Source organism: Phodopus roborovskii, unplaced genomic scaffold (genome assembly GCF_943737965.1).
Source record: "Phodopus roborovskii unplaced genomic scaffold, PHOROB, whole genome shotgun sequence".
NCBI lineage: Eukaryota > Metazoa > Chordata > Mammalia > Rodentia > Cricetidae > Phodopus > Phodopus roborovskii.
In genome coordinates, this window is record NW_026126470.1 from 2,763,561 (window position 1) to 2,790,547 (window position 26,987).

The 26,987-nt window shown below is 38.8% G+C and overlaps 2 protein-coding genes and 1 pseudogene across 2 annotated transcripts; 1 reads left to right on the plus strand and 2 right to left on the minus strand.

The window, feature by feature from the left end:
• Positions 1-12,126: 12,126 nt before the first annotated feature.
• On the plus strand, positions 12,127-13,074 carry LOC127227339 (olfactory receptor 183). Its single transcript, XM_051191644.1, has one exon. The coding sequence runs from the start codon at positions 12,145-12,147 to the stop codon at positions 13,072-13,074; it is 930 nt and encodes a 309-aa protein (XP_051047601.1). The 5' UTR covers positions 12,127-12,144.
• Positions 13,075-19,690: 6,616 nt separating this feature from the next.
• LOC127227340 (olfactory receptor 5H2-like) lies at positions 19,691-20,615 on the minus strand (annotated as a pseudogene).
• A 5,182-nt stretch (positions 20,616-25,797) lies between these two features.
• LOC127227341 (olfactory receptor 5H8-like) lies at positions 25,798-26,769 on the minus strand. The gene has a single exon (XM_051191645.1). It carries the CDS (start codon positions 26,725-26,727, stop codon positions 25,798-25,800), a length of 930 nt encoding a protein of 309 aa, XP_051047602.1. The 5' UTR covers positions 26,728-26,769.
• Between the last annotated feature and the right edge of the window lie 218 nt (positions 26,770-26,987).

A 26,987-nucleotide genomic window follows, 5' to 3' on the forward strand; every position in this document is an offset into this window, starting at 1 on the left:
GTTGTCTCGAGCAAAACAGTCTCAAACCGGTTTTAGGGTGATGTTTGTAGTTCCGATGCATCAGGTTGAGTCAAGTGGAAATGATGATGTGGGGCCCCATCTTCTTTCCGGAAAGTTCAAAGACTGCTGTTAGGAATCGTTATTATTCCTTGTGGAAAAGTTACACATCAATATTAAAGTAAAATTTTCAAGTTTTAAGGTATGCATTAGGGAAAGACAACAATAAGCATTAAAAGTATGTGAGAAAATTAGGATTTCAGAGAGAAAATTGCATAAGATATGAGTCCCCAGATTTTGTTTCTTCTGCCTTACACCAATTGGCTTCTTGATTTAAGGCAGAAACCATGAATTTAATCTTAACAACATGCTTGAATTTAGAGAAGGAAAGCCAAATCCAACTCCAAAGCCAGCATTGGTTTACAAAATTTGGGACTTCAGGAATACTAGATAATAGAGAGAAATAGATTTCTATATAGAAATAGTTTACTACAATTAAATTATAATTTTTTTTTTTTTTTTTTTTTTTTTTTTTTTTACCATATATCAGATTCTGCTTCCTTAAGTGATTGTTTCTGAAGAGCTGTCTTCTCTTCTGTAGGCACCTACATGTTCAGTGTCTTTTGGCTGTTTGATGATAGGTTTTCTCTGTTTTCCTGTAAAAACAAGAACAGAACACTTCCCCTACCTTTGAGAGGCCTCCGCACACCTCATAGGACCTAGTTTGTTGGATGACTTGTCATTTCTCTTCATTAAGATGTTTCTCTTGTTCAACTCGGATCTTGATTAACTTAGATGGTATCCATAGTTTTTCTTCTCCTGTAGATACAAATGCAAAACCCCTACCCCAACGTAACACATATCCTGCTTTCCATTCTGAGGTCAGTACATCCTTGAAATACACTGGCTGATTTAGTTCAGAAGTTTTTTCTATTGTCCAGTGTCTTTCTGCAGCTGTTTTTCCTTTTTCATCAGCATTAAGAAAGTTTAATGTTAATAAAGCATTATGTAATCTGTGTTTGGGTGTTTTGGTTCCTCCTGCCTGTTTATGGAGCATTTCTTTTAAAGTACGATTGGATCTCTCAACCACTGCTTGTCCTGTAGGATTGTGTGGTATACCAGTTATGTGCTTTATCTTGTAATACTCAAAAAACTGTTTCAATTTGCTGGAGACATATGCTGGAGCATTGTCAGTTTTTATTTGTGCAGGTATGCCCATAATGGCCATTACCTCTAAAAGGTGCGTTATAACAGAATCAGCCTTTTCAGAGCTCAGAGCAGTAGCCCACTGAAACCCTGAAAATGTATCTATAGTGTGATGTACATATTTTAATTTTCCAAATTCTGCAAAATGAAACACATCCATTTGCCATATTTCATTCCTATTTATACCTTTAGGGTTACTGCCTGGTGGTAAAGGAGTTTGGTTATAGAATGAGCAAGTAGGACATTTCCTTACTATTTCCTTGGCTTGTTCCCAAGTGATAGAAAAATCCTTTTTTAAACCTTTGCTGTTCACGTGGTGTTTCTTATGAAACTCTGAGGCTTCTAGCACACTTCCTATCAATAAACGATCAATTTCATCATTGCCTTGTGCTAGAGGACCTGGCAGACCCGTATGGGATCTGATGTGTGTTATATATATAGGATGAGTCCTCTTTCTGATAGTATCTTGTAACTGTATAAACAATGAAGTTAATTCTGTATTGTCAGGAATAAATTCTGCAGTCTCAATGTGTAAAACGACTCTCTCTGCGTATTGAGAGTCAGTAACTATATTGAGGGGTTCTTTAAAATCCATAAGTACCATGAGAATGGCATACAATTCTGCCTTTTGTACAGAATTGTAAGGGCTTTGAACCACTTTACTAATATTTCCTGATTTATATCCTGCCTTACCTGATTTATTTGCATCAGTGTAGAATGTATGAACTCCAGAAATAGGTGTTTTTCTTACAATGCGTGGAAGAATCCAAATCGTTTTCTTTATGAATTTGATTCTCTCAGTTTTGGGATAGTTGTTGCTAATTGTTCCCAAAAAGTTACTGCAAGCTCTCTGCCAATATTCGTTATCTTTCCATAAGGAAGAAATTTCCTCATTAGTTAAAGGTACTATAATTTCTGCTGGGTCCCTTCCTATTAGCTGACGAAGTCTTAATTTACCTTTTATAATCAAGTCAGAGATCTTTTCTATATATGTTTTCAGTTTTTTATTCTGTTTATGTGGTAGGAATATCCATTCTAATATGATATCTTCTCTCTGCATCAAAATCCCTGAAGGATATTCTCTAGATGGTAATATAACCAGAATACAGTCTAGGTTTGGATCCACACGGTCCACATGTGCTTCTAGTATCCTCTTTTCTACCCATTCTAATTCCTTCTCAGCTTCAGCTGATAGTATTCGTGGACTATTCAAGTCCTTATCTCCTTTTAGGGCCATTTTCAAGTTTTTCAAATCATGCCCTTCTACTCCAATTATGGTTTGCAGTTGAGAAATCTCTCCTAGTAATTTTTGAAGATCATTAAGAGTCTGGTAGCGATCTCTTCTGATCTGTACTTTTTGTGGTCTAATTTTCTGTAGACCTATTTTATATCCTAAGTAGTTGATAGACTCTCCTTTTTGTATTTTTTCAGGTGCAATTTGTAATCCCCAGCGAGGTAAAACTTCCTTTACTTTCTCAAACATTTTTTCTAATATTTCTCCTTTAGAGTCAGCTAACAATATATCATCCATGTAATGATAGATTATGGATTGTGGAAACTGTTTACGAATTATTTCTAACGGCTTTTGTACGAAATATTGGCACAGGGTGGGGCTATTTAGCATTCCCTGTGGCAAAACCTTCCATTGATATCTCTTCACCGGTTGAGAATTGTTATAATTAGGTACCGTGAAGGCAAATTTCTCTTTGTCTTGTTCTTGTAAAGGTATAGTGAAGAAGCAATCCTTTAAATCAATAACTATAATAGGCCATTCTTTGGGTATCAAAGAAGGCAAGGGCATTCCAGGCTGTAGAGAGCCCATTGGCTGGATAACTTTATTGATGGCTCTCAGGTCTGTAAGCATTCTCCATTTACCAGATTTCTTTTTGATCACAAATACAGGAGAATTCCAAGGGCTGGTTGATTCCTCAATATGTCCAGCATTTAGCTGTTCCTGAACCAGGCTTTCTAAAGCTTCTAACTTCTCAGAGGTCATAGGCCATTGTCCTACCCAGACAGGTTCCTCTGTTAGCCATTTTAAAGGTAGGGCTTTTGGTTCCTCTGTTTGTTCAGCATTTGTATTTTGATTTTGTACTGCCTGGATATTTGGTCTCTGTCTTGTATAGTACTTAACAGTATTCTTTCCACAATCATGAGGTCGTCTATGGTTCCTATCTAATACAGGAGGAATGTTAATCTGTGTATTCCATTGCTGTAATAGATCACGACCCCATAAATTTATCACTACATCAGCCACATATGGTCTCAACCTCCCTCTCTGTCCTTCTGGTCCTATACAGTCAATCCATCTCGTGCTTTGTTTTACCTGAGCCAGGGTTCCAATCCCTAAGAATTGAACATTTACCTCATGCAGGGGCCATCTTTGAGGCCAAGATTTATTAGATATGATAGTTACATCAGCTCCAGTGTCCACCAGACCCTCAAACAGTCTATTATTCATCTTAACTATCAATCTAGGCCTATGACTATTTATAGCAGTTTGCCAAAATATACGTTTTTCATTTCCTTCTGTCATGTTTGATTCAACTTCCGTCACTAGTTCGTCATCCAGAGCAGTATGAGTTTTTATAATAGGCACAGAATTTTCTAATTGTCCTGTGGGAGATTGTCTTCCACTGTGACTGGGAATGTTCGAACCACCTGTGATGTGGGGGCCTTCGAGAGGCCCCCCAAGGAGTTTCCCGATGGTAAAGGGTTTCCTTGCTTGTCTCTGGTCGATCTACACTCATTTGTCCAGTGTCTGCCTTTGCCACACCTTCTACATAACCCAGAAGGCTGAGGCCTTCTGTTTGATTCATTCCTGGGGGTGTTACTTCTAGGGAAGCTTTGCCTACAATTTCTTTTTAGATGTCCTATCTTACCACAGTTATAACATCTGACATTATGATATCTTTTCAAACCTTTGGGGATGGCTTCTCCTACCCAAGCTTCTAAGTCACCATAGTAAGGAACTCTGTTATCTTGATATCTTCTCTGACCTTTAGATATGGCTTCTCCTATCCATGCTTCAGTCTTATTGTCATTATACTCAATGTTGCCTGTATATAGGACCCATTCATCCAAGGGTGCTGATCGCATTTTTAAAGGCCAAAGCACCTGTTTGCATTGAGGATTCGCATTCGTATAAGCTAAAGATTCTATGAGTATTCGCCTAGCATCTATGTCTGCTATCTCTAATTGTACTGCCCTAGATAATCTTTCTAAAAAGATACTAAAACGTTCTCTAGGTCCTTGCTTTATCTTGGTATAAGGTTCTATCCTCTCTCCTAATTCATGAACCTTATCCCAAGCATTCAAAGCTGCTGTACTGCATAGAGACAAGATGTGTTCATCATAGGCAGCTTGGGTTTCTGGGTCAGCATAGAGACCCTCACCAAGAATTTTATCTTGGGGAGCTTTATACCCTTTCTTTAAGCCCTGAAGTTCAAGAGCTTTTGCTTCCTCTCTCCATAAAGCCCTCCATTCTATTTGAGAGGCGCTTTCAAGGACAGCTGATATTAATTGATCCCAATCCTTAGGGGTTACCTTGTTATTCCATGCCCATGATTCTACTAATTGCTTCACATAAGGTGAATGCATGCCATAAGAGACTACTGCTTCCTTTATACCTTTTAAATCTTTCATACGTATTGGTTCCCACTGATATGCAACGACACCTTTTGGATGTTTCTTCGTTGCTGGCTTTTCATGAATAGATACAGGGAAAGCTCCCCTGACCCTAAATGGTGTGGAAAATTTTAAATCTTTTTCATGCCTTGTTACCTGTAGTTCTTCTTCTGATGTATCAGACTGAAGGTCTTCTAAAGCCTGAAATCTATTCACCATTGTTTCTTTGAGTGTCTGAACTTCTTGAATCAAATAACTTTCTAGAGACTTCATTGTATCAGTCAGTTTCTTACTTTCTCCAACTACAAATGATTCCATGTTTTTAATCTTATCATCCTTAGATATTATCTGAATGGCGTGTAAACTGCCTTCCAGAAACAATGTTCTATCTGCTAGCTTGCCATTATCCTCAGACATGGAAGAGATTCTGTCATCTAGTCTTTCTATCTAATGTTCCAGTTTTTTAAACTTATTAGTAGCTTCCTCCGACCAGGAGTGGGCTGTTTCTGCTAGTTTGTTAATGCATTGCATTGTTTCTGTTCTGGTTATTGAAGTATCTGACATTAAACAAATTATACCTTTCAGCTCGCCAACGCCATCTTCAATATTCTGAATCTTTCTTTCTATATTTTCTATGCTTTGAATTCTATCATTTTCAATGTTTCGAATCTTTGTCTCTATGCTTTGAATTCCATCATTTTCAATGTTTTGAATCCTTGTCTCTATGCTTTGAATTCTATCATTTTCAATGTTTCGAATCTTTGTTACTAAGTCTCCCATGGTTTGTACAAGTTCCTTATTGTTTGCTGTAATCTCAAACCATTTCTTTAAGAATATCATGTTAATGATGAAACCCATTGCTATTACAAAATAAAAGTATATATTGGTCCAGTCATAAGTTTCTTCTGCTAAAATCCCTTCTACATATGAAGTAAAATAATTCCTAAAGTTCTGCATAGTAAAATTATCTGCCATAGTTATAGAACAATTTATCTCAGATTTTATATCAGCTTAAATTGCAAAAGATGTTACAATTACCTTAGGTGTAATTCTGCTGTCCTGGAACTTTGATGCTTTTAGTTGTATATCTCCGCTTGTGGTAGCTACGCCTGGAGGTGTGTCATCAAATAGCGCCTAGCCGCCCAGGCTCGTCTGATCCCGGTTCCTGTAAAAAGTTCTTAACAAACTATGGCAAGCAGAATTTTGTTAAAAGGGGACTTTTGGAGTTACTTGTAACACAAGACGAAACGCGTGCAAGCCGGGCGGGTGCCGCCGGGCGGGTGCCGCCGGGCGGGTGCCGCCGGGCGGGTGCCGCCGAGAGGCTCTGCGCGAATGCAAAGTCCCGTGCGGAAATGGGCAAAAAATGTTAAGCGGTAAGTGCCTTCTCAGGTCTGCTTTAGCGGCAAAGATCTCCTTTGCAGTAAGGAAGAGGCAAATGTCCCAAAGCTGTGGTGAGTCCACCTGGTTAAACCCTGCCCGTTGGGGAAGGTGGGGGGGGGGGGCGGCTTCTGCCGCCTGGGGGCAAAACCCAGGTAAATTCCGCTTCTGACACCAGATATTGCGGTAAATAAGGGTCAGGATAAACAAATAGGCCGAATAGATGTTTATTCAGTGAGAAATAACTTACAACCTAGACAGATGAACACCAGGAAATTCAACCCGATCCTCTCCTGTCCGAGTCACGCCAGAAAGAGAGCGCCTTCCTGGCCCCCTCCGACCTCCTTCCTCAGGTCACCTCCGCCCATCGCTCCACCCCCCAATGGGCGTGGTCAGTGCTACAGAAGGACTACCTCGCTTAAGTCAGCTGTCTCTGTGGTTTCCCCCATCATGGTCTTGACTCCCCCTTGTTTGTATGATTCCTCCTCCCTCTCTTCAGCTGAACTCCAGGAGCTCAGCCCAGTACTTGACTGTGGGTCACCGCATCCGCTTCCATCAGTTACTGGATGTAGGTTGTATGATCACATTTAGGGTAGTCACTAATCTCATTAAAGGAGAAGGCTCATTCACATACCCTCTCTCTTATTGCTAGGAGACTTAGCTGGGGTCATCCTTGTAGATTCCTGAGACTTTCTGGTAGAGTTCTGCACTGAAGCCATCTGGCCCTGGGATTTTTTTGTTTAGGAGACTTTTGATGACTGTATTTCCTTAGGGTCAAATACAGGAAACTTATCTAAAGAAATCAAACCAAAACATTTAAAAGTGTGGCATTAGATATTCATCTAATAACAAACATAAACTGGACCACAGCAAATTTTTATCAGTAAATGCAAACAAAATTACAATAGGAAAATCACAACTAAATTACCTAAACTACAAAAATTAAAAAGACAACCCATATTGGTTATATTCATTGTGGGCTTTTGCCATCACAGGCAGGTAAAAAAAAAAAAGGCCAAAATTTATATTAATGTATGCAGTTTGCATCGTATTTTACTGGTTGCAGGATGAGCAGGGAGAACTTTTACATGTACAAGATACATTTAATCTGAAGGCAGTTATAGTCAATTTTCAGTGAAAAATCTTAATATTGTTTATAGATATGTTTGTATTTTTGAGTAAATATTTGTCTTTGAGCTGATTTATTTTACTAGTAAAGGAATTTGAGTATGTAGTCACCGTGTTTATAATGTTAGGAAGAAAGTCTCAGGGCTGGAGATATGGCTCAGAAGGGCACAAACTGCTCTTTCAGAGGGACCAAGTTTAGTCCTCAACACCCACATCTGATGGTTTAGCAGTTCCTGAAACTCTAGTTGCAGGGGATCTAACCCCTCTTAAGATAGATGGGCACCACAGTTTTGCACAAGCTCAAACATAGACATATGTACACATATATACATAGTTTTAAAGAAATAAAAAATTTACTAAGAAGAAACTTCCTGACCTGACTTCCCAAGCCTGTAAAATCCCTCAAATTCTAAATTCTTAGGTCACTGGAATATGGTACAGCCTATTCTCTTATGTGTCCACATTTTCAGTCTTTAGTAGAACAGCTTCACTTTGTCCTGCAGGGAGCCATGTGGTCCTCAAGGGGGTTGCACATTTCCACTCCCTCAGTCTTTGGAATAAGGAGAGAGTGACACAGCTGTGGGCTCTTGTACTCCAAGCTTATATAAACCACATTGCCTGAGACTTGTAAATGATTCCTCTGAATGAAGGATTGTGGGAAAGATCACTACCTTTATTGCTGTCAGTCCTCTGAAGTTAGAGGGATTTTTTTTGTTTGTGTTTTCAAATTATTATTATTAAAAATATTCATTTTACTTTTTGAAATTAAAACACAATTATCTTGCATTGTCCCTTCTCTTTCCTTCCTCCAACCCATCCTGAGCAACTACTTGTTCTCTTTCAAATTCCTGAAGACTCTTTTACTTTAAAGGATCGCCATAATCCCTTTGGTGTTTGGGTAAGATAGAAATGATTACTATACTTTAAATTATTAGATAAAATAAAATTATTCTATATATTGATTAATGAGAGTAAATTAATACCAAAGAACCAGATAAAAATGATGAAATAATGACTAGATCCTATTTCATGCTTTGTTAGATTCTGAATAAAACCAATGCTGTCATAATAACTGGTTTGCTGGAGTGACATGTCTCTCATCTTACTGACCTAATCCAGTAGAAATATAAAAAAAAATTAAAAATAAGATTAGTTAATCATGCCACAACTCTTACATGATAAATATACCTCATTGTTTTGATAAATTCTGATTAAAATTTTGGTTTTGATTAAAGATAAGCTTTATAGTTTTACTGCACATGACAATATTTTGACATATGTATATAAACAAGACACAACTCACATAGATGTGCATGTTTCAGGAAAAGCTAGGCAATGTTTGGCTGTTCTTTCCAGAACCTAAGATTTAACAAGAACCCACTTATGAAATGAAGTTGATTAATGTCACATGTTCACTGCTCAGAACAGTATAGAGAAGAACAGCTCTCCAAATAAAATGTACTGATAGCAGAATTACTGCTGGCAGTCATTCATATTACTTCATTATGTTTATGTTGAGGAAAGCACTTTTGTTGTAAGCACACTTTAAGATAAACTCTACTTCAATCATTCTCACAAAACCATAATTACATTTAAATATTTGTTGTATAAGTATGAAATTTACCTCATGACCTCTGTGTATAATATGTGTAAGAACAATGACAGACTGCAAAAGCTGAGGACGTTCACAATATATTGTCTGTTCTTTACTTTTTATTAGTGGTGGCATGCTTTTCACAAGTACATTGTCATTTTTTATCAAAACTAGTATTCATGCTGCCTTCACATCCAAGTATAAACAACCTTGAGTATGGAAAGGGCAGTCAGCCTATGCTATATAATTATGAACAATATGATTTATAAAGCAAAATTTAAATCACTCTCTTTGTATTCAGATGAACTTGACTGAAATTTTTGATGAATGTTAGGGTTAAGATGAACAGTCAGTGCCTTTCTTTTCCACATATTCAGTCTATCCCACACATTGTTTTGTTCCTTTGACCTTTACCCAATTACCTACACACCCCTGCTCTTCCCTGACTATTTTATTCCTTTCCTTGCTCTTCTTCAACTCATTGCAAATTACCTTCCAAGTTTTCTTCTTCCATTATCATTTCCCTTATCTCTCCTCTGCAACTCTTATTAAAAGGGTCTGCAGTAAAAAGGTAAATTCATATTGCTCCCTACATTTGAGCACATTCTTCTACTCCTGGTGTTATCATGTTGTCTTCTCATGCACTTTGAATTCTATCACATGAGAGTTGTTCCCAAAGACGTTATTAAATTTTTCTTAATTCTTCATACTCAAAAAGTTCCATTAATTTCTTGTCCTATTAGAGCATTTATTTGTTTTGGTGTTTGGTACCAATCTTTGATTTTAAAAATATTTATTTATTCAGGACCCATATCTTTTTCGTAACCACAGATGTTAGATTTTGAACTTAAAGACTACTTCTAGGATTTTTATGCTCAATATTGTTTTCTAAATTTTTTTTATTTCTTTTCCTTAATCCAGGATCTTAGGTTAGGATTGAACAGTGTAATTAAATAGAAACCGTATTGAGGAATGAGATTGAAAAATGAATAGAAACAGGAAAGCAAGGCAGCTTAATAGCATCCAGAACCATATTTCAAAATTATGTAAATACGAGATTTTTGCCACTAGTGCTGAATCTTGATATGGTTGGCTTGTTTGCCTTAAGATCTCAATTTCTTTGTCTCTGTTCTTTTTCTGACTAAGTATCCAAAAGCTTGTGTATGTGGGTTGACTGGGAAAGCATTCATCATATCTCCTCATTCTCTTTCTAGGTAGGAGAGGCAGAAGGAAATGAGTTGATGGAAGCCCCTGATTAGCAAACGTTCATAAATTAGAAAGTGATTCATATGTCTCTATCTAATAACTGAAATTTAACCACACTGCAGTCTCTTTAATATAATAACCTCCTTAGAATTCTTCTTCTTCATATTTCTTTCCTTATGCTCACAGAGGAGTGGGTTACCCATAACTCTGCTTCTAACTGCTGTAATCACACTGAGTCATTGCTTACTTTAGGGTGTATTAGAGATATGGTCCTAATGATATTCCACCTGGATGTTGAGAAGATGGTCCTTCCTGGAATTGTTTTCATTTACTATTTCTCCTTTTATTAGAAACAAATTCTTTTTGCATATAGTACACACTGATTATGATTTCCCCCCCTCTACTCCTCTCAGTTCTCCCCACTTCCCTTTCCAATCATATATCCCCATTTCTGTCTCTCATTAGACAAAAAGAGGCTTCTAGAAGACAGCTCTAAAACATAGCAAGATAAAATGTAATAAGATAAAGCAAAATCTATTATATCGAAGTTGGACACATTAAACCAACAGAAGGAACACAATCTAAGAGAAGGTGCCAGAATCAGAGACCCACCCAGAAGGTGACATCCATTTCTTACACTCAGGAATACCATAAAAACACTGAACTGGAAGCTATTATAGATATGCAGAGGACCTGGCAGATCAGTACAGGCTGTTTGTATGCTGTGATCAGCTTCTGTGAGTTCATATGAACTTTGATCATGTTGATTTAGAGAGCCCTGTTTCTTGGTGTCCTCCAACCCCCCTGGTTCTTAGACTCTTTCTGCCACCTTTTCCACAGGGTTCCCTTATCTCTAAGGGGATGGATTGGATGAAGACATCTCATTTAGAGCTGAGTGTTCCAGGCAGTTCTAATTCTCTTTTGATGGCCACTTACCCAGCCACCAAGCGATTTTCTTTTTCTCCTTTACAAACATTCTTTGAATCCTATTTTGTAACTGAAGCTGAGTTATCATATATACCAAATGCCTCTGAAGCTGTGTAATCATCAGCCTATCAGGGCAACTGCCTTTTAATGGCAATATGGACTAGGCCACATTTTCATTGGCTTCAGCAGAAGAATATATTTAATGTATATATTCTTAGTGCATTCATGTGCACTCTATTGAGACAGTAGTTCTTTTCTTTTCTTTTTTATATATATAATTTTTATTTAATTTTATGTAACAAAGTCCAATTAAATGAAAACAAACATTTATACACAATATTTGGGAATTTGGGCGTCGCTCTTTCCAAACTACTTCCTGCTGGTAAGGGGCGCTGTCTTGGGGGATTCGAAGAAGATTCAGATATCCTAGCTGTAGTCTGTAGGGCTGTTTTGTCCAGCTGTTTGGAAGAGACAGTAGTTCTTAATCACCACTATTTTATATAAAATATCTTTCTGGGTCACCCACAATGTAAATTAATTTACTTGAACCTTCATATACTAGTTGTGTCTTTGTTAGGTTACCCCAGTCCAATGTTTTTTTAAAGATTTTTTTGTGCCTTTCAATTATTTATTTAAAAGTGTATATGTAAAAAGCATCCCACATTGTGTGAAGCTTATTTCTTAGAGACCTGTTCCTAAGGGATGCAGTACAAATTCCTTTACAAGGCACTCAATGTTGTTTAAAATACAGTACATTCAAACTGCTATTCTTATGTTCATACATCAGACCTAAGACATAAGTTTCCAGTGTCAGTGTGTTTCCCAATTCATGTATCACAAGCTTAGAAAGTACTCACTCTTAGTCTATTTCTGCTTACTCATTACCATGGGGAACCAAATGAAAAACGTTGTCATTCTTAATTTGTAGATTATTCCTTCTGTTGTAGTATTATGGAGACTATGAGAAATGTGCAATATATTGTGTCATCAGTAGAAGCTCCTTCAGTATTCATAAAAGTCCCTCCCAGTGACTACTGTCTTACATTTATTAAATCTAATTTCAGGAGACATTCAATGACGACATGGAAAAGGAGAATGAAACATTATGGACAGAGTTTGTTCTCACAGGTCTCACATGCCAACCACAGTGGAAAATTCTTTTGTTCTTAGTGTTCTTGGTAATATACCTCATGACCATTATGGGGAACCTTGGTCTTATCACTCTTATCTGGAATGACCCTCAACTTCACATCCCCATGTACTTATTCCTCAGTAACTTAGCTTTTGTCGATACTTGGTTATCATCCACAGTGACACCAAAGATGCTATTAAATCTTTTGGACAAGGGAAAGGTGATTTCTGCCTCCGAATGCATGGTACAATTTTTTTCCTTTGCAATCAGTGTGACCACAGAATGTTTTCTCTTGGCAGCAATGGCCTATGATCGATATGTAGCTATATGCAATCCTTTGCTTTATCCAGTAATAATGACCAACAGACTGTGCATTCGCCTATTGGCTTTGTCATTTTTAGGTGGCTTTCTTCATGCTGTAATTCATGAAAGCTTTTTATTCAGATTAACTTTCTGCAATTCGAACATACTTTATCACTTTTACTGTGATGCTATACCAATGTTGAAAATTTCTTGTACTGATCCTTCTTTGAATTATCTGATGATTTTCATTTTCTCTGGTTCAATACAAGTGTTTACCATTATGACTGTTCTTATCTCTTACACATTTGTTCTCTTTACAATTTTAAAAAAGAGGTCTGACAAGGGCATGAGGAAAGCCTTCTCCACCTGCGGAGCCCACCTCTTATCTGTGTCTTTGTACTATGGGCCTCTTCTCTTCATGTACGTGCACCCAGCGTCTTCAGAAGTAGATGATCAAGAAATGATCCCCTCTGTATTTTACACAGTCATAATCCCTGTATTAAATCCAATTATCTACAGCCTCAGAAATAAGCAAGTCATGGATTCTCTGAAAAAAATGTTGAAAATAACAGGTTAGATTTCATTAATACCTGTTAGCTTTATTATAGTTCACAAAATTGTGGACGTAGATGTGGATTTTGAAATTATAAATGTGGAAGACATTATTGAATTGGTATTACATATGCAATTAAATCCTTAATACATTGGTAAACACATCTGTATTCATTGATCATATGTACATATGAGAAGTTTTAATATGTCAGAATAAAGCAGAAGAAACAATTTATAGTTTCATGTTATTATGTTGTGCATCTACCAAATATTATGATTACTTTATTTCTCTCAAAAGCACCAGGTGATACACTTTTTATTTAAAAATATTTTTCATGTTGATACCAACCACACTTCCCTCCCTTTCCCTCTCGCTCACCCACGCTCCCATCTTTTCCCCTTTCCCACCTCCCATTCACTCCTCAGATGGGGTAAGCCCCTCCTTGGGGAATCATCAAAGTCTTGTATACCAAAGTAAGGCAGGACCAAGCCCCTCTCCCCTATATCAAGGCTGAGCAAGGTATCCTACCACAGGGAATGGGATCCAAAAATCCAGTTCATGAACTTGCGTAGATACTACCAGGTGATTCTTCAAACAGCTCTCACATATTCCTTTTCAGTAACTTTTAAAATATTGTCATTGCTACCAGATTATATACTTATATCATACAGGTTACCCTGACCTCTATAAGTCGCTTGTTCAGGAGTGTGCACAGATGATGATGATATAATATATATATATATATATATATATATATATATATATATATATTTTTTTTTTTTTTTTTGTAAGGAGTATGGTTTTTCCGCCCGCCGCCACTCTTGTCCCGCTGCCGCGCCTGCCCCAATTAACACACAGAGACTCTGTATTTGATATAATGCTGTTGGCCCGGTTACTTGTTTCTTATCGGCTAGCTCTACCTTAATTATTAACCCATTTCTGCTGATCTATGTATTTCTCTTACCAGGGAGCCGGCCGCATACTGCTTTCTCCAGACTCTCCATATATATGCAAATATATATAATCATTTTCATTCTTGTAGCATTATTTGGATTCCTTAACAAGAAATCTTTGGTTTTGTTTTTCAATCTCCTCCACCCCAACTTTCTTATTGAAACCTATTTTATAGACATGATAAGAAATGCTTTGGGGACATAATTCCACCATGTCTAGCAAATAATTTTGCCTCTACTACTGGTTTGTCAACATCAAATTCCACCTTCTCCATCTGCCCTATCTTCATTTATAGTGGTAATGGTCTGCTTTCTTTAAGGGTTATCTCAAATTTCACAGCTTCCATGATATATTTTCAGATTTCCCCAAAGAGGATAAAGATGCTCAGTAATTCATAGCATCCAGCAATTTATATTTAGGGACACTATCCTCCTCCAACCAAACTCAAACTTCGATGAAATCACTTTTATATTACAATTGAGAAATTTTACTGTTCTTTGCATCTATTCTCTATGTAGCCCCATGGCTTATATGCATTAAACCTTAAATTAATATTTGTGAACTATGCTACAACAAAATGGGCTTGCTGGCACCGGTGTATCACGTAAGGAAGTATACACATTCCTTTTTCAGTTTGATATGAAACCAGACAAACTTCTGGGCCTGGCTACTTGGTGTCATATCTTAAGATTCTTCAATGAAGAAAGCATCATATGGCCTGCATGGGTCTGCACCAGGTCCTCTGTGTATACAATATGCTTCCCAGTTTAGTGTTCTCAAGCCATTCCTGAGTGTGCAAGAAAGGGGGCTGGCTGGCTGAAAGCATCCACAGCTCTATCCAGTGCCTTGTGACACTAGGCAGGTAGGTGTCATTAAGATTAGCAAATATAGACTGCCCAGTCCTCCTAACTAACACTCACGTTCAGGGGCTCTGTGTTGGTCCTATGATGGTTTTCCAGCTATCAGACTGGAGTCCATGAGCTCCACCTTGTTCAGGTCAGCTTTCTCATTTTTTAAAAATTTTTTATTTTACATATGGATCCCAATTCCCTCTCCCTCCCTCCCATGCCTCCAGACCACCCTTCCATCCCACAGGGAGGGCGATGCCTCTCAGGAGGGATCATCAAAATCTGTCAAGTCATTTGGAGTAGGGTCTAGGCCCTCTAGGTCGTACCCCTCCATGGGGAATGTGCTCCCAATGTCCCTTCGTGCACCAGGGATACATCCTGGTTCCACTGTCAGAGATTCCTTAGACTGCCCAGGCATTTTAACTAAGACCCATGTTCAGGGGGTCTGAGTTGGTATGGTGCTGGTTTCCCAGCTACCAGTCTGGGGGTTCATGAGCTCCTCCTTGTTCAGGTCAGCTGTCTCTGTGGGTTTCTGTAGCCTGGTTTTGCAGGTCAGCTGTTTCTATGGGTTTCTCCAACCTGGCTTGACCCCTTTGCTTATCACTCTTCCCTGTTTGCAACTGGATTCTAAGAGTTCAGCTCAGTGTTTAACTGTGGGTGCTTCTGCTTCCATCAGCTACTAGATGAAGGTTCTAGGATGGCATATAAGGTAGTCATCAATCTCATTATTTGGGAAGGGCATTTAAGGTAGCCTCTCCACTCTTGCTCAGATTGTTAGTTGGGGTCATCCTCGTAGATATCTGGGCATTTCCCTAGTGCCAGATTTCTCCTTAAATCTATAATGGTTCCACTATTATGGTATCTCTTTTCTTGTCTCCTCTATTCTTTTTTCCCTGTCTCAATCTTCCTGCTCCTTCCTGTCCTCCACTCCCCTCCTGTTCTCCCTTTCTCAGTCCTCCAATAATGGATCAGTATTTTTTTTTATTTATAAATATTTTATTTTATTTTTTAAATTTATTTTATATTACAAAGTCCATTTAAATGAAAACAAACATTTATAGACAATATTTGGGAATTTGGGCGTTCTTTCCAAACTACTTCCTGCTGGTAAGGGGCGCTGTCATGGGGGATTCGAAGAAGATTCAGAAATCCTGGCTGTAGTCTGTAAGGCTGCTTTGTCCAGCTCTTTTGAATGTAGGCTCACCTCATACTCTGCGTGATCAAACCACATTAGTCTGGAAGGAATCTACAGCTTTTCATTTTCTGTGGAAACAAAAATAGAAATCCTTTCCCCCAGTAACTTGTTCTTCAACTTAAATTTTGGAGTCAAAGCATTTTTTTAAAAATTTAATTTATTATTTTACATGTCGATCCCAGTTCCCTCTCCCTCTCTCACTCCCTCTCTTCCTCCCTCCCTCCCTCCTTCCTTCCCTCCCTTTTACCCTCTCTGCCCTCTCACATGCACTCTAACTACCCTCCCCTCCCATCCCCCCACCCCAATTCCATATGTAGGGGAATGCCATCCAGTTGGGGTCAAACACCCATACATAAACACTGAGTCGAACTAGAACCCAGATGCAGATGGAGAGGACAAGACCATGTGGCAGAAACACATATAGACAGCTTACCTGAACAAGGAGGAGCTAGCGGCCACTAGACTGTTAGCTGAGAAGCCAGCATGGGACTGACTCAGGCCCCCCTGAATATGGGTCTCAGCCAGAAGGACTGAGCAGTCTAAGGGACCTCAGACAGTGGAGCCAGGATGTATCCCTGGTGCACAAAAGGACTTTGCGAACACATCCCCCATGGAGGGATAACTGCCTTAATCTAGAGACAGGAGAGAAGCCCTAGTCCCTACTTCACATGACCTGTCAGATCTACATGACCCCAAATGGATCAGTATTTATCCCTAGCATAGGAATGGACTTTGGGAGCCCATCCCACATAAAGGGATACTCCCTCAGCCTAGACACATGGGGGAGGGCCTAGGCCCTGCTCCAAATGATATGACAGAATTTGAAGACTCCTCATGGAAGGCCTAATCTTCCCAGGGGAGCAGAAAGTGGATGGGATGGGGTTTGGTGGGGATGAAAGGGGAGGATGGGAGGGTGAGGTAACTGGGATTAACATGTAAAACAACTTTGTTTCAAATTTAAATTTAAAAAGGGGAAAAAGTTAAAAAAAAAGATGAGCAAATATGCTGTGGAGAAATGGTAGAGAGAAGCAGAATTGCTCACATGCTATGGAAAGAGGTGGAATGGAAGAACTGTAGGATGTGAAGATCAGGCTGATGTGGGCAGCCAGGGTGATGTCTGGGACCAGGACATTGCCAAAGGGCATGTCTTGAGTTCTTGGTCCTACCTCAACCAGGGTCTATGTTGACATCCATGGCTGATGTTGCCACCAAGTCCCACATTCAGGGTCTGGGCTACCACCTGTGGCCATGTTGGTGTCTGAGGTTCATGCTGCCACCACAGCCATGCTGATGAGAGTGGCTATGCTGTTGTAGGGCCATGATGACATGCAGTCCTGAGCTACAGTCAAGGCCTATGTCTGGGTCTGTAGCTCTATAGCAGCCATGGTCTGTGTTGATATCCATGGCTTCAATAACCACAGAAGGTGCTGCAGATGCCCAGGGTCTGCAACCCAAGTTCATGTTGGTATCCAAACCCATGCTGACACTGGGGCCATGCTGATCCAAGTGACCTCTTCTGTTACCCAGGACTGTGATGACATCCATCCAAGGGCCATTTCTGGGTCCATGGCCCTGCAGCATCCAGGGTTTGTGTTGATGTCTGCGGCTCCTAGGTCCATTGAAGGCCTTGCAAAGACTTTGGGGTCTGGGTTGTAACCTAAGGCTAGGCAGGTGTCAGTGGTCATGCTTCAGCTGAGCCCATACTGATCTGGGTGGCTGTCACTGCCACAAAGTGCCATGGTGACATTCAGACTCAGTCTGCAGCAAATGGCCATGTCTGTGTCTTTGCCCTTCAATAGCCAGAGCCTCAGTTGATGTCCATGGTCCATGTTGCTACCAAAAGCCACATGGATGACTGTGGTCTAGGCCACAACCTGTGCTATGTTGTGGGGGCTGTGCTGAGTGCTGTGCTGCACTGGGGCCATGGCAATCTGAGTGTCCTGGACTGACACACAGGACCATGGTATCATCCAGGCCTGGGCTGCTATCAAGGGCCATGTCTGGGTCATGGCCCTATAATATCTATAGTCTGAGATGATGTTCACAGCTCTTGTTACCACCAAGAGCTGTGCAGATGCCTGGGGTCTAGTCTCCCACCTGAGACCATGTTGGTGTCTGTGGGCTCTGATGCCACCAGGGCCATAGTGATCTGGGTGTCCTGCACTATCTCTAGTTTAATGCTGACATCTTGGCCCAAGCTATTGCCAAGGGCCATATCTGGTCTGTGTTGATGTCCTTGACCTATGTTATCATAGGTGGCCACGGAACCAAATGTGTTAAAGTCAGAGGGCCTTGCTGAGACAGCCCCACCATCCCTGATCCTAGGATAGCTGGTCTTCCCGAGTGCTAGATTGCAGCAGAACTGGCCTGACCTTCATGGGAGAGTTGGCCCCTGCACTTAGGAGAAAGGGTACCATCCTTCACCATGGGAGTGGAAGAGCTGGCCCTGATGTCATGGGTCTGGGAGAGATGGCTCTGCCATTCATCTAAGAGGGATAGACTCGGTGGTCTTTATTGACCATGTCAGCTGCCCCCAGACCCACATCCTGGACCTTGGGTTTGCCCACCCTAATATTACCCTCTCTATGACCTGCTGGAGAGTGTGAACAGTCAGGTACCTTGGAATGGTAGCCACAGGATCCCCATGACTTGGGGCAAAAGCAGGATACCTGAGAGGATGGTGTGATAAGAAGCTAGAAGCCACGAGCCAGCTTAATGACTCATTGAAATGAAATTTGCCAGTGGGGCTGATAGGACAAGAGTATATTGCATGATACCCTGGAGCTCCTAAGGCCACTAGGACGACTGAAGAGGTGTTAAAGCGGTGGGAAAGGCAAAGGAGTGAGGTAGGTTTTTTGTTTGTTTTGTTCGGTTTTTAGTTAATTTCTGGCAGGAGGGTAGTTCTTTTGGGGAGATCTGGCCAGGGGGAGGTGCAGATATGATGGGACTAGCAGGTGAGCAGGATTGGGATCCATGATGTGAAATTCCCACAAATCAATAAAGAACTGTATTATATATAAAAGCAGATAGAAATATTCTGTCACTATTATTTGTTTCTTTAAAATACAGGCTGTAGGCAAGGTAACTTTTCAGAGGAAGTTACTGTCTCTAGTACAGAAAATATTTTGAATGCATTTTACTTGAAAATCATATTATCATATTCCATACTTTACAATTAAATATTCATTAGATAACATATATGCATTTCATTATTTTATTTTAAACTGAAAACATCATCTTCAAATGTCAGCTTACTTCTACTATGTAGTAATTGAGATAGTTCTTACTCTCAGGCTAAGAAAGTTATATCAATAAAAAGGCACAATATTTAACACTTAAATGCAGACCAGAGAGTCTACATTATTTTGCAATAATATACTCAGAATACTAAATCAAAGATCATACAAATCTATAAAATATACTTTTAGTTTCTTTTTTAATCATCATAGTGTGCATGGGGTACTTAATTAAATTTTGCTATATGTTTTTGCAGGTTTTATAGAAATAAGAGAATTGGCCGGTTACTAATGAAGAGCCAGAAAAGTGAGGACTTTTTTTTTTATGGCCAAAAATATATCAGAAAATACCCAAATTTAACCTCCCTGAATGAGTCCATTTTGATAAAAAGAAATTTTTATGAGATCTAAACATTTCTCTTGAATTTTTTCCTAACAGAATCTATGAGTTGCTTATTCCTTAGACTGTAGATAATTGGGTTCAGTACAGGAATTATGTCTGTGTAAAATAGGGAGTCAATCATATTCTCATCATCTGCTTGTCTAGAGGCAGGGCGCATGTACATGAACAGAAGGGAGCCATAATACAAAGACACAGACAGGAGGATGGCTCCACAGGTAGAGAAGGCTTTCTTTATACCCTTGAAAGACTTACTCTGTAAGATTGTAAAGAGAATACACGTGTAAGAGACTAGAACAGTCACCATGGTATACATCTGAATAGTGCCAGTTAAGGCAAACACCAACAGAAAGCTAATGGAAGTATCAGAACAGGAAATCTTTAAAAAAGGCATAACATCACAATAAAAGTGATGTATTACATTAGAATTACAGAAGGTTAGTCTAATTAAAAAGACTTCGTGAATAAAGGCATGAAGAAAACCACAAATGACAAAATTACTAGCTGAAAACAGTCTATTGGTCATAATCATTGGATAAAGCAAAGGTTTGCACATAGCTACATAGCGATCATAAGCCATTGAAGTCAAGAGGAAACACTCTACACTAGCACTAAAGGCAAAAAAAAAAATATATATATATTGTATCAGGCATTCAGGGAGAGAGATCTTTGTGATCTCGAATGACAAGGTGATCAGTAATTTAGGTGTCACTGTCCACTAAGGCTAAATTGCTGAGGAGTAAGTACATGGGGATGTGAAGGAGAGGGTCACTCCAGATGAGAGTGATCAGACTGACGTTCCCCACAATGGTGACAAGGTAGATCACCAGAAATGTCAGGAACAGGGGGACCTTCCAATGTGGTTTATGTGTGAGTCCTTCTGGGACAAACTCTGTCAGCAGGGTTACATTCTCCACTTCCATGTTCTTCAGGGCTGTTTCCTGAAGCTGATATGAAAGAGGATTCCCTATTTAGAGTGAAGTTTGATGGGTGAGGCTTGACATAAAACTGTGCATTTATGTGAATACCCTCTTTATTTAGCATATGATAATTTATGGAAAATAGGGAAAATTGAGTGACTACCCTATTTCCACGAGGCAGATAAAATATTTTTTTAGGTATACTCAAAAGTTTCCATAAATCTAACATATACTAGGAATGATTTTCCTTCTGTAGTGCATTTCTACATATTCACTGAACTGAGATAATTGAATATTTTTACTCTAATAGTTTTCTTTTAGAAAATTACTGAGCAATTTTGTGAAGCCAAGGAAACAAGCTGTATAAATAAATAGTAATTGTGGTGATTTAGTGTGTTTTAGTTGGGTTGGGCTTTGTTCTTTGCAATAACAAGTCAGCATAATTAAAAGTTCTAAATTTCATTTTTTGGTTATACATTGTCAAAACAGCACAAAGACTTGTTCTGTATATTATCTGATACATAGATACACATATGTGTTTATGTGACATGATTATCAGAAGTAGTTGAAAATTTCAGAGATAACTTTGACTTGTATATTAAGTTTGTATTTGAATATGCATTTACTTTTTCAATCAGAATCAACCACTAGGTATATTTTACAAGAAAATTATGAGTATATTTTTAAACTGAATTTTAAATTAATATTCTGGTTACCTATAAATTATTCCATGAAGTCATTACAGACAGGTTCAGAAGTAATTTTTAAAAACCATTTATGGAAAGTGAATCTAGCTACCAATTTTGCTTTTCTGGAGGCTCATAGATAATTCTTAAAGAGCTTTGTACCCCTATTTGTGTATTTGAACATCTTTTCATCACAATTTTAAACTATGAATTAAGCAACATTTTTACTTTCTTTATAAACACTACGAATAACATAAAATCGTTTTTCTTACTCATATATCTTGGAAGAACTCAAAAAGAAGGTTAAAGGTCTTCAGTTGCATAAAGAGGAAAAGGCCAGTGCTAGCACAGAATTGAAGGAAGTATGGGCAGCAATGCTCCCATTCTTACTCATCTTGGAGTCTGTGTGTCTCAAACTGAGGAAATATTGCACATATAAAATGTCTCCAAGATAAGAACTCACCAATTGGACAGGTACATGGCCCTGTCAAAAGACAAAGGCATAGAAAATTACTTTATCCAAGTGAGTGGGAAAAGTGCCTTTCGGACACTGACTGTTCTCCTGGGTGTTGTAGAGTTGAACGAACCACAGAGAAGCTCAAACAGTTCTCCTGGGTTTTATAGGTACTGGAATCACAGACATCAGATAGTTTTATATTAAAAAAAATGATATCTTCTAATTGAAGTGATATTTCTCATATGTTTAGGCAAACTTTGGTTTATATATCAAATACATTCTTTGAACTTCAAGTTCAAGAGTTGTGTCTGAGCTAATGAAAACATGATTTTAGTAAGACCAAAGATCCATATTATTTTCAGGAGCCAATTTCAGTTGAATGGGTCCTGAAAACTGTGGCTTGAGCTATAGAACTGCATACAGCTCCACAAGTTTAATCTTAAATCTGATGGGGAATCAAATGAGGTGACTGTCATAGAGAAGGAAAAAATGTAAAACAAAAACAAAGGACCTCCATGGGAGGTGGCTAGAAGTCTATCTCCCAACTTGTCTATGTGCTTTTGTGGTATCCTGATAAAAGGTTGAATTTCTTTCAGTTGCAAGGATTGGAGCTCAGGAATCTTTTGTGGAATGGTAATCCTGTGCACACTTGGCCAACATAGCCATAGCTAGATAGCTTTGAACAGTTCTAAAACTACAAGGTGTAAATGTGGAGTGTAATTTACTTCTGCTTCCATTTGTGTATGCATGCCTCTGTGTGTGTGTGTGTGTGTGTGTGTGTGTGTGTGTGTGTGTAAAACATAAATACTGTTAAAAATGTAGCCCCATCAGTCACTATTATGGTTGTGGGGCCCATTTTTTTATTTCATGTCAGTAGTATTTTTTTTTTATTTAGGGTAGATATTACTGCTTGGCTTGGATACTACTTTCCTGGGTATAGTTTGCTTTCATTTTATTTCTGGTCTGGTGTGATAGGAGTTTCTGACTGAGAGCAATTTGTTGGGCCTGTTGAGCATTCAGTCAGACAGTGCATGTCTTTGAAGAGGGGGCCATTATCATTTTCTTTATTTAGAAGGAATTTACTAATTCCCCTTGTATTGTTTTTCTTCTGGTTGTTTTCAGTAATTTCATTTTTTATTTTCTGACCCTCCTACCTCTTTCTCCTCGCTCATTTCAGAAGTGTATTAGTGTACTGATTAATCATGGTTGGTTCTTTCCTAATATTCTTGATCTCTTCTCCTAGTAAGATTTTTGTTTCTTTCCTGTGTTCTTTTATCAAATCTGTAATGCTTCCGTATCCCTGGGTAGAACTGCTTTAAGATCTTCTTCAATGCTGGATTCACAGTCACAAATATCTTTAATTTATGTTTGTAGTAGAAAGATTTTATTTACCCCATTTCTTAAAACAAATCTTTTGGATATGTTTATCTAGGGTGACAGTTACTTTATTTCTGTTATTTTCTTGATTGACATTTATTCTTTCACAATTTGATAGATGTATAGAACATAGTCTGACCATTCCCTCTCCCACATCTTCCTTTACTCCAATCCCTACTAGTCCCTTTCCTTTTGATTTTCTTTTGTGACCTGTTTAACCAGGGACATCTTCGTGACCATGAGACTAGAGCTATTTCCTGTAGCCTCATAGGCTCACCAGTGGCTGCACAGTTGAAGGAAATGATTGCTCTCTCTTCTTTCATCTGTTTCTTCATGACATGAAATACATTATGCCACACCATAGTGACCTTACAGCTCATACTGAAACACATGTGCTGGAATTCTTGTGGCTTTGCCTGAAAATACACTTTCAACTTCTTTTAACTGCTCTGTGCGTGCAGCTCAGCAGAACCTCATGAAGGCATGGCACTGAACTGACCAGCAGTGGCACTTTTCCTCCAACAAGGTCAGAGCTCCTGGTTTTTCCCAAACAGTTCTTCCAACTGTGGAACTGAGTATTCAAATATGTGAGTCTATGGGGCCATTCCCATTCAAACCACCACACCTCTGTCTAATGTGTTATGCTGGGTCTGATGGCCAGCTCTACTCAGAAAGACGGAAACAAACAATGGAAATATTGTGAAAAATTCAGGTGTTGAAGTATGATATTGGTCATAATACCATTAACAAAAGAGCAAAGTGGGGCAGAAACGTAGAATACAGATAATTGTTAAAACTCAATTAATTCTTGAAAGTCAACTTTGTTGTCATGTGCAGTGGTATACAATAATTGCACACAGATTGGGGCTGAATGGATGGCCCAGCAGTTAAGCATTCACTGCACAAGCATAAAGACCAGAGTGTGAATCTCCAGAAAATCACAAAAGTGCCTAGTGTTGTGATAGCCCACCTGTGATTCTAATTTTCAAAATCAGAGGCAGAAAATCTCAGAGCAAGCTGACTAGCAAGACTACCCGTGCCAAGCAACTCTGGATTTTATTGGCTTTGCTTCAATGGGTACAATGTAAGAGCAATATAGAATGATTACTGACATCCAACTTGGGCATGCATACCCATACACACTTGTGTCCCCACATACACATAAACATACATATACACACATGCACACATATACACATTTTCAAAGTATGGTGTTGGGTACACAGAGGTTCTTCTGTTCACAGAAAAGCATTAGGGGAACCAAAAATATTAAGCATACAGTATTGTCTCTTCACATGAAAAAATGAATTACCTGTTTTCTGTCCAGGATGCTAGGAATGGAGGTGGCTAATAGCCTAGGTGACTTCGGTGCTATCTGTAGGATCAGGGCCACATCTGGCTCCCCCAGGCTTGAGAGATGGTTAATAACCTAGGTGACTTCTGTGCTCTGTATGTCCAGGGTTCTGCCAAACTCTTCATAATAGTAATGAAGATGGTTAATAGTGTAAGTGACCTGGAGATCAATGTTTCCTCTTTATAAAACTTTTAGTATATAGGGTTGAGAGGGGCTTTTTTAAAATTTTTATACAATATATTCTGATCACAGGTTTCCCTCCCCCAACTTCTTCCAGATTCTTCCAACCTCTCCACCACACCCCCATCTCCCTAACTCTGCTATCATGACTCTATTTGGAATTCACATAGTTGGACTACTTACAGTAGCAGCCTTGATACATAGTTTCCCCCCCGCCCCCCCCTCGGGCATATACATCTTGGTAAAATCAGAACTCTCTCTGGTGAGCTTCACTGTATCAGTAAGAAAGTCCATGTTTTTCTGAAAAATATGTGTGTGAATTCCTTGAAATCTATGTAGAGCTGAAATCCCCAGATGATTTTTTTGCTTATCTTCATAGCTATCCCATGGAGCACATGCATCCTGTAATGGGAAACAGGGGCAGACTCATGAAATTGTTCTTCCCTCAAGGTTATTGCATTCCGGCCTTCTAATGGGAGGGAAACCCTGACCACCTTTTCTTCCTGGAAAGTGTTTTCTGAGCTCTGTTTAGATAACTAAATATTTAATTGCCTTTCGGACCAGCTTTTGGCGATGCCCCTATTGCACTCTGACGAATGCTCTTCCTCACAAAGTTCCCTATGTACAAACGAAACAGAATTTTCCAAAACCTTAAGTTATGCTCCCCTTTTGAGTAAAAATTCTATCTTGAACTTGCTCATTTTTTTTTTGTGTCTACTATGCACATTCAGAGAAAACTTTTAAAAGTTTTCTTAGAAATTTATCACTTCAGTTCATTGTTCATGAAATCTTCATTTTTCAAACATTATGGCACAGCCATAACTGAGCCTCGATCTTCAGGTTCTAGCAGAGGTTAAATGCAGAGATAAACCAGATCATGGGAATAGTAGGTTAGGCATGCTCAGTAACAGGAAGCTCCAAAGACCGATGCCATACTCACTCAAACAAAAGTGAAACTTGGCAGATTATGTATGCTAGTCACGTACTCATCTCTTATTGTTCAATTTCTCATTCAAGAAAAGGAGTCAACTAGGGAAGCAAAAATGGCAGAAGCACAAACCAATTGCTTTTATCACCAGTATAGTATTTGGGTTATAACAACTTCACATTCGTGAATAGTGATAAATGCCATTATCAGACCTAAACACTTCCTTTTAATGCTTTTATCACTGAATCTTTGACTTGCTTATTTCTCAGACTGTAGATAACTGGATTTAACACAGGGATGATAACTGTGTAAAATAGAGAGTCCATCATGTCTTGATCATCTGCTTGTGGAGATGCAGGGCGCACATACATGAAAAGAAGGGGACCATAGTATAAGGACACAGACAGGAGGTGGGCTCCGCAGGTGGAGAAGGCTTTCTTCATCCCCTTGAAAGACTTGCTTTGTAAGATTGTAAAGATAATACATGTGTAAGAGACTAGAACTGTCACCACGGTGACTACTTGAATGGAACCAGCCAAGATAAATACCAATAGGAAATTAATGGAAGGATCAGAACATGAAATCTTCAACAGTGGCATAATATCACAATAAAAGTGATGTATTATGTTGGAGTTACAGAAATTCAACCTCAATAAAAAAATCTCATGAATTAAGGCGTGAAAAAATCCACCTACAAATGACAAAATGATTAGCCAGAAACACAATCTATTGGTCATGATCGCCGGATAAAGAAGAGGTCTGCAGATAGCCACATAACGATCATAGGCCATTGCAGTCAAGAGAAAACATTCTGTGGTTGCACTGATTGCAAAGGAAAAGAATTGTGTCAGGCATTCTGGGAGAGAGATCTTCATGTTGTGGAACAACAAAGTGAGCAGTATTTTGGGTGACACAGTAGATGATACCCAAGTATCCACAAAAGCTAAACTACTGAGAAAAAAGTACATAGGAATGTGAAGGTGAGGGTCTTTCCAGATGAGAGTAATCAAACCGAAGTTTCCCATGATGGTAATGAGATACATTGCCAAGAAAACAAAGAAGAGAGGGACTTCCCACTGAGCTTGGTGTGTTAATCCAGCTAAGACAAACTCTGTCAGCAGTGTTAGATTCTCCCTTTCCATGGCCTCACTGGATGTCCTCTGAAATGAAAGGTAGTGAGTATAAAGAAATTCATTAAGTGTCAGAAAGACAAAAAAAAAAAAAAAAAAAAAAAAAAAAAAAAGTGCAAAGGAAAGGGGGCCAGAGGCTTTATATGAAGATGTCTTTTTTTAAATATGTAGTTCATTTACAGATGCAGAGTTAGCTGTGAGCTAAGTTCAAATTTTAATGTCCTACATAATCTGTGTACTGAATCAAAATCGGATTTTAAGTTTTAATTATA